Consider the following 8,347-nt stretch of genomic DNA (forward strand, 5'->3'; position numbering starts at 1 on the left):
CCCTGGTACTCCTGGAAGTAAAAATATAAGAGAATATACTGTAGTGAAAGAAATAGGCATAGAGCGGTGAGACTGGATAAATCTTCTATCATTATTTTTATAGAAGAAGAGCTACATGTTATCCTCCTGCAAATGAGTCAGACACAACACAAATGTGACTTCAAACTCTGCTATTCCCAATATAATTCTTATCTATAATTATTAACTTTATAATAAAATAATATATAACAAAACATTGTTTTACTTTAAATTTTAAACTACCTTTTTTTATTATTTGAAACTCATTTTACAAGATTTTGGTGAAATAAAATAGCAAAAATGGTAAACCTGTGGTAATAGAAGTAAAAATTAAAAAAGAAAAGCAACAACAAAATAAAAACATATTTAGCAAGTTATGTCATAATATTGTATATAATAAAATATCAAAGTTCGGTTTCCTTAATAGTATTTAACATTTTTATTATATTTACAGAATAGCACATAAACAGCACATTATTTTTTTAACTAAAATTATTTGTATCTGTACGTATAATGCAAGTCGTGATGTACTCTATGATTGGAAATAAGACTAGATATTGAAGCTGAGACTTCACTGACACTGCATCAGTCCTAAAGCCGTCACTTCTGTTTTCATTTTGGCTCTTTATCTAAAACATAGCTCTGCTGACCTGGATTTTGCAGCTAATGGTAGCCGTCAGACTCAACAGCATCTGTGGAAAATTGGGTTCAGAATAACCCGCTGACCACTGAGGAATAAAGGGAGTCATTGTTTCTCAGTGTGTGTGTTCTGTTATGAGCTGCAGACACTGCACTGTATGACTCACAAAGCCAAGGGCTTTCATCAACCCCTCTTTCCCAGACAGAGGAGCTGTGACAGCATACATATATCAGACTTGTGTGCACTTTAAATAAAGACCCCAACAACGTGGATCACATCTGTGAATCACTTCCATTTATGTTTAAACCTTTATGTGTTCAAAGTACCTAAAAGTCCTACAAACCAGAACCTGTGCACATATTTTTAATCTCATTCCAGAAAAGATACCACACAAAGCATGTACTGTATACTTAATCAACAAGAGGAGTAATTATAATCCTGCCTGAGGCCCTGACAACTACTTGCCCAGAAATACAAGTATGTATTAGTAATTGAAAACATTGGATTTCAGAGAAACATCCACAGACTATATTTCCCAAAATAAAATAGTATAAATCCTAGTAATGGTTTGAAGGAGATACTTATAACATGTTTGAATATATACTAAACTCATTTTTTCCAAATAAATTGATACATTTTACCAGTAAACACACATTTAACCAATTTTAAGAAAACAACTACTAGAAATTAGCTAGTTAACTAGCTGGTGGGCTAAATAGCGAGCTAGTGTTGCTTTAGTGTCTTTTATTTATACATTTCTTTCATGGTGTACAAAATAAACTGAAGTTACTGTGTGTGGAGATATAACAACTATAACTACAACTAGACAGAGGCAACATGTTCAGAGAATTGTTGAACAGAGAAAGATGATAAAAGTAGCTCTTTGATTGAATAACAAAAAAAAATCAAGATATGAAACATGGGAGAATGTGTGTGTTGCAGATCTGTGAAGGACATTTTATGTCAGATCAGATGGACTCTGTTACTGTCATCACTAACTTTTTTTCTGCACTGCAGTGGAAATAAGTCACTGCAGCACAGAGCGTCCACAGCCTGACATGTATCACTTCTGAGGCTGTTCTTTTGCCAAATGATGAAGTAAAAATCTGCTCTGTCTTACAGTAGATACTGCAGACTCATGAAGATGAAGACCTTCTTGCGCTGATTTGTTTTTTAATAAATTGCGACCAGCCATTTTATGTGCTAATTCTATGTATCATTGTGTTAGTTAAAAAAATGGATGCAACATTGTATAAATCAGCAAGAAACGAAAGAGAAAATTGCTAACAGTTCACGTTTAAAATAGATTTTCTTTTTCTGAAACACACATTCAAAGTGGAACATGAAAACTTGTGATAATAAAAATCTCCCTGAATTATAGTACAGTTATAAAGAAAATGAATGCTCCTGTAAGGATGACTAATGAAATATTAATTAGAGTTTACAGCCAGAATCAAATGTGAAGCATATTTTAAATCTGATTTCCAAGGCCATTTATGATTAAATGTCTGGTATTTCAGCCATGTCCATGTCACCTTCATATAAGGTCACCTTTATGTCTATAACTTTCTTGAATTTACCATATTTCAGTTGTGAGAAACCATCAAAACCCACCTCTTTGGTTTTGTCCATTGCTTTCAAAATGGCCACATTCAGCTTCTCCAAAGCAGACAGGACGTTGACGTATTCTCCAAGATGTGGAGTGAAGTAGTCTGAAAGGTAGAATTTGTAAAGATCCTTCAATCAGAATGAATCAACACTGACATGATTAATTGCACTGAACGTCTTTTGGCCAATACTATAATACAGCTTCATGGCTGAGGCATGCACATTTGAGTCACGTCACCATCTGACAGCTATTATTAAACAAGAAGGGTAAAGTTGTATGTCAGTTTCAGTAGAAGACACTGATAATGCACCTGAGAGTTGTGCAACAATAACAAACAATTACCTGAGAGTTTGTCTATGTCCAGGTTGCTGTAAAAAAGAAAGAAAAGATAAATACAGTCATTAAAAAAAGGATTTCTGCTGACAGAACCTCAATTCTGTGGCTTTCTTAAAAGCACAGTGCTTTCTATTCAGCAGAAAAGACGTGAAGGTGGCTAGGTCAGTTTATCGTCACACAGACTCCATACTTTTGTTCAGTAAAACTGGTAAAAAAAGTTTTAAAGCTTTATGTTGTTACCTAGACTCAGTCTTTCATCTGATGTATTCTCCTATTATGTCCTGCAAGCGAGAAGGGAACCCATCTGTCACTCTGAATGCACACCTTAAAACTGTCTTGCTGTCCCCATAAATGACCTGCACCACCCTCAGGTACTTCTCTGCCACTCCTGGTTCCATATACAGAACCACACATAATATTAGCTCTGTGTAACTAACCTTACTAACTATGCGATCACTACACGCATCGACTGTACATCAATGTATAGTGCGTAAATAAACATAATCAAATGCTTATTACATAATGGCCTCAGAGCATGTGTGTAGGTAACCTGTTTAAACAATGATGCTCAGTCTACAAACATAATGCTGCAAACTCAGGGTCTTATTTTCAGCGTGAAGGATCTGTGTGGAATATTAACATCATCTTGTCTGACGGGGAAGTGTTGACATCCCACTGTTAGGCAGCAGGATCCACAGATGGACGACAGCAAAGCTGGAGGATTTCCAGCAAGAAGAAGAGCTCACTCTGTCTGCTGCCTGTCGATGGAGTAGTACAGCTCCTGCATCTGCTCCTCCGTCAGGATACCATCGGTGAAGTAGTACTGGAACTCATCCAAGGACAACTTTCCATCGTCTGAGAGGAGACACAAGGGGAAAAAACAGCAACACGGAGCTAAGACGAGCAGGAGTCAGTAGTCATCAATTCAGGGCAGTAATGAGGAAAAAAGAGCCGCAAAAGATAAAAACAGTCTCTCTCTATTTGAGCACTGACGCTCATAAGGGAGAGACTTTCTGACAGCTTTAGTGGCTTTTTATCCTATTATGGAAGTTTACTGTAGCAATTCTAAAGAAACGTAAAATAAAGGGAATGGAAAAGAGAAGAAAAAGAAATAAAAGGAAAGTTATGTTTGATGAACAGAACCTTAAAATAATAATTAATGTTCTAACTCAAGATAGATAGCTCTGTTTTTGCAGCACACCTTCATTAATTCATTAAAACCAACCGTCCAGGCTTCCATGTCTCTAGGTAACGTTTACAGTTTGGAGGTAGACAGCTACAGCCACCTTAGTGTAGTCTAAGTTCTCGGCGAACAATTACACAGACTGTTTACTAAAAGTACACATTGTCTGCCTGTTAGAAGCCCCGTGAAGGGCCATTAGCCGTGAGAGCAGAGACTAAGGGCTACAGCACGACTGAGTCAGACATCTGAGCTTTAACTCCAGATAATCATCAGGTCTCGTCAGCTCTGCTCCGTAAGCACTCAAACCTTTATACACTCTGTCTGCAGATTCCATCCAGGCTGCAGTCTGATATTTCTGAGCAAGGAGAAAATTACAAAACTGATAATGGTCTTTTTTTAAATCTTGTGTTGACCCTCCTTGACCCTCCTTGTGTTGACCTAACTTGACTGTTGGTCATTGGTCATTCTATAAAGACTTGTCTTTGGTTTGTGCTCCTTTATTGCCCATTTTAATAGCAAAAATTGCAGATTATTTGGAGTTGATTCCTAGCATTGAAACAAAACAAAATTATTACAAACTAGAAGATTGATTTTGTTCTTCAAATGTAAGGACTGTAACTGGTGTTGGAAATAACAAGTAAAGCACAAAAAAATAATTTCAATGATTAATTTTTTGTATTATTATCAGTTACAGTAATTTGAATCAACGGATTAAGGTTTTGACCACTGCAAAAATGGAAGCAAATACCAAATACTATAAACTGGACTTTTTCTTTTACGCAATATATTGAGTTTAAGAAGCTAAACTCCCCAAAGGAGGCTTAGTGACGAATGTTTACTGGAGTGATTGAAAACTGCTAAGCTTTTCAACAAGTTTACTTTACAGATAATGCTCATTATTAATTCATTAACATTAATTAGCTGAATGTTCTATAACAGTGGCATAAAACATGATGTTGCAAAATCACTTGTCTTAGTTTCCTTCTTTTTGACACCGTGACGGAAAATAATATTTTGTTGTACTGTGTAGGAAATAGATTTAGTCGGCGTCATCAGCCCTCGGCTCTCACAGTGCTTCGTTTATTTAGAACACATTCAGGTGAATGACTAACAGCTAACTACAGACAGACAGATGCTGAAAAAATAAAAGTGAAAATGTGATTATTTATAGTGAACTCAAAACCTTAAAAATGCTGCAGGGGAGCAGCAGAAATATTTAATGAACTCAAACAGTGCAATTCAAGGGAATGTGAGAGATAAAAATAGACTCAAGAGAGTCAAATGACATTTTCAGAAGAATATCATCGCCTTCTGGTGTACGGCCAAAATGTCAAAAAAAAAGGGGGGGGGGGGTTACAAAATATTTCTGAAGCAAAAATAGTCTATTAATAGTACAACTCCGTGACAAAGACAAAAATGCATAACTAATGATGAAGCGGAATTTTTCATTTTCCTCAGCAAAGGATCACATTTAGTTTCAAACTTCAACCAAAATACAATAATAAACTATATTGAGATCCCACTTTCTTAGTATTTTAAACTTTCTGAGTGAATATTGATTGATTCGTGTGGCACCCTCCCAACATATTACTTTATGGCCACCAACATTCTACAGTTACACTTTAGGGTTTTTTTTATATAGAGACAAAAAATGCAGGACAAAAAAAATCGCAGTGCCACAGCGCCACCTAGTGCTACTAGTAGGTGCTAAATTTGTGCATTCATTGTCTTCTTCGGTTTGCCAACATCACCATGACTTTTCTGTTAGTAATTGTTAATAACTGTACAATGTTCAGAACCGCATGATAGTGACAGACTGGACTGGACGTGCACTAGGAGACGCTAAGAGCTGATCAGCTTTAAAATTTTATGACTTGCTTTTCAATTTCTGAGAAGCAACGTCTTTGTTCAGTATTACAGACTCACTGTCAGTGCTGGGTTGTTGGTCAAAGTCATACACCCCCATGTGGTGTTATTAGAACATTTCAATATTTAATGTGCTGTTAGATAAATGGATAGAGCATGAATACACACCAGATTAATTAAAAACTCATTAGTTAACACAGAGCCAACGCACGACCGATGTCCCTGGTTAGATTTTGTTGCTGCTCAAGCGGTTTAACAAATAAATGGCATTAGAATATCTGCATTTTCCCAAAAGGTTGAAAATATTTCCGTCCTCCATCACAGCTGCAGCTCACACACAGACACGGCCGCTGATCTACAGTCCTCCCTGCTGCAGCAATGAAGACTCCTTTAATTAAGAACTGCAAGTGAGCAAATAGTTGTTAGATTAGAGGAGGAAACAGAACGGGTGTGTTATGTGCCTACAGCATATTTGTTTGGTTTTAAGTAGAATGCAAATATACATTGTTTAAACCTGTTTAAAGAGGAAGCATTTAGTTTAAAAGACCAAATATTGACTCGATTTAATTTTTCTTTTTTGATGTAGTTTGCTTTGTTTCCTAATAATAAACTTCAATAGATCAATTAAAAATATGTATTTTGCTTTTCTTAAACCAACTACATTATTAATCCATTCATACTCTATGTGTCCCAGACAATTACATTAATGTAAGGCAAAAGAAAAAAAGGCTACAAATTTCTAATACAACTTCTTGGACTTATTCTGTTTAGATTATTTATCAAATTAAAAAATACTTTTACTTCTTACTCTATCAGTATATAGAGCAGAATGTGGTACTGTAGGTGGGTAGATGGCCTTCATTATGTAGTAAATCTGCAGTGCTCCAGGCGTGTCATGGCGCCCACTCAGTGCTGATTGGAAGCGGGCATTTCTCTTCACGTGTGCACGACTCACTGGGTTCATGGAACTCAGCTGGAATCTGAAGATAAAACCACACGCTGAGCTTTTCCTCCTCTTTTCTCAAACCCAGAGTCTTTTGGGGAAAATATGTATTCAAAATGACGTGCTGTACATGTGAGGTACGGTATAAACCAGAAAACAATAACTAATCTTCATAAGGGTTTTGTAAATAATTTAGAAAATGTGTTCCATTTCGTCCATTTATGTTGCATTTTCAAAATGCAACATAAATGGACAAAAGTCAATAAAAATGAAGACCTGCAGCCATATCCCAAAAAGTTGGACAATAATTATAATTTTACCTATATTGATCCCATATTTGGGAAATTTGGGTTAGCAGCAGATATCCTGTTAACAGACTGAATTGGACCCAAAAAGCTCTCTGCTTTCGAGGCAGGTGCGCTGACCGCTACACTATGAAACGGAAGCGTAGAACCATTACCGAGAGAGGTTGTCGTCTGGTTGTGCTTTTTTCTTTTAGATATTAGACTATTTCATATAGTATCCATATTATTATACATCTGGTAGCATTCACTCATACAGTGTCCAACTATGTTAGACTATAAATAGATAGATAGATAGATAGATAGATAGATAGATAGATAGATAGATAGATAGATAGATAGATAGATAGATAGATAGATAGATAGATAGATAGATAGATATAGACTATGTAAACAAGTTGAATGCATACAGTACATTACACTGCATGTATTAATGACTTCCTCCTTTTGCATCTCCATTAAATAAGGATGCACTGCTGCATGAATAAAAGATTAAGAACTGGGACATTTTCCTGTTTTCCAGCTCTGTTTAGCATTGTTTCACACTCATCTCTGTTTTCCCAGAGGGTGTTCAGAGAGATGGAGGTCTTTTAAAAGCTAAGAGGGGGTTCAATCATAAAAACACTGGAGCAAATAAATTAAAATGCAGTGATGGCATGTTTGCAAGGAAAACACATTATGTTCGCATTTAGTGCAAAGTCCTGGAGAAGATGTTGACCTTTAAGGTCACAGTAATGTACAACCATTTAACTCCACTGAAATTGTGTTAATGCAGCAAGATTCACAGCAAAGGTAAGGGATACTGACAGAGATATGCATTCAAATCCAGTCACATCCACACATAAACATAGCTTTGCAGCATCTCCGGACTCTGGTCCTGCGTTTTCTGTCTCATATTTGTCTCAGTAAAATACACAAAACACACAAACGCTCCAGCAGGGTCAAGGAGTTCGCCCTACAGGTCAGCACTGCTTGTCACCAATGAGCCATCAAATATGTGAATTTCTATGTTTAACTAGCCATGTCATATCCAATTAGCTGTTTACTCACCATTTTTGTCAGCCCGTCGTAATATCTGCAAGGAAAAAAAAAAAGATTTGGTTCAGGGTTTTGGTTTCATAAAATCTACAGAAATGATACAACTCACTAAAAGAACATCCTGTTTTTGGGGAATTAAAAAAGAATGCACAGAGTAAAATAAAATAAAATAAAATAAAATATAGTTACAGGCTAACACCCACATAGCAGCTGCAGCTGCAGCGTTTCAGTTTCAGTGGAAAGACATAAGTTTGACATGAGATCCTGAGGAAATGAAACATTTATGAACCAGTGGAAGAGGTTTTAGAGAGGTTGCCTTTTTCATCTGGGTCTGGAAATGATTATGATGCCCGAAGATATATTTTTTACAGGCTTGTATATATATATATATATATATATATATATATATATA

The 8,347-nt window shown here is 36.1% G+C and overlaps 1 protein-coding gene across 1 annotated transcript in view; it reads right to left on the reverse strand.

The window, feature by feature from the left end:
* LOC103384927 (N-terminal EF-hand calcium-binding protein 1-like) overlaps nt 1–8,347 on the reverse strand; it is a 14,243-nt gene that overhangs the window by 3,250 nt on the left and 2,646 nt on the right. The window contains exons 2-5 of the mRNA XM_008318628.3: nt 7,948–7,972; nt 3,350–3,458; nt 2,610–2,635; nt 2,202–2,370 (exon numbers count right to left, since the gene is read on the reverse strand). Of these exons, the coding sequence (XP_008316850.1) occupies nt 2,202–2,370; nt 2,610–2,635; nt 3,350–3,458; nt 7,948–7,972 (329 nt within the window). The remainder of the gene's footprint in view (nt 1–2,201; nt 2,371–2,609; nt 2,636–3,349; nt 3,459–7,947; nt 7,973–8,347) is intronic.

This window comes from Cynoglossus semilaevis, chromosome 10, assembly GCF_000523025.1.
Source record: "Cynoglossus semilaevis isolate Cse_v1.0 chromosome 10, Cse_v1.0, whole genome shotgun sequence".
In the NCBI taxonomy this organism is placed as follows: domain Eukaryota; kingdom Metazoa; phylum Chordata; class Actinopteri; order Pleuronectiformes; family Cynoglossidae; genus Cynoglossus; species Cynoglossus semilaevis.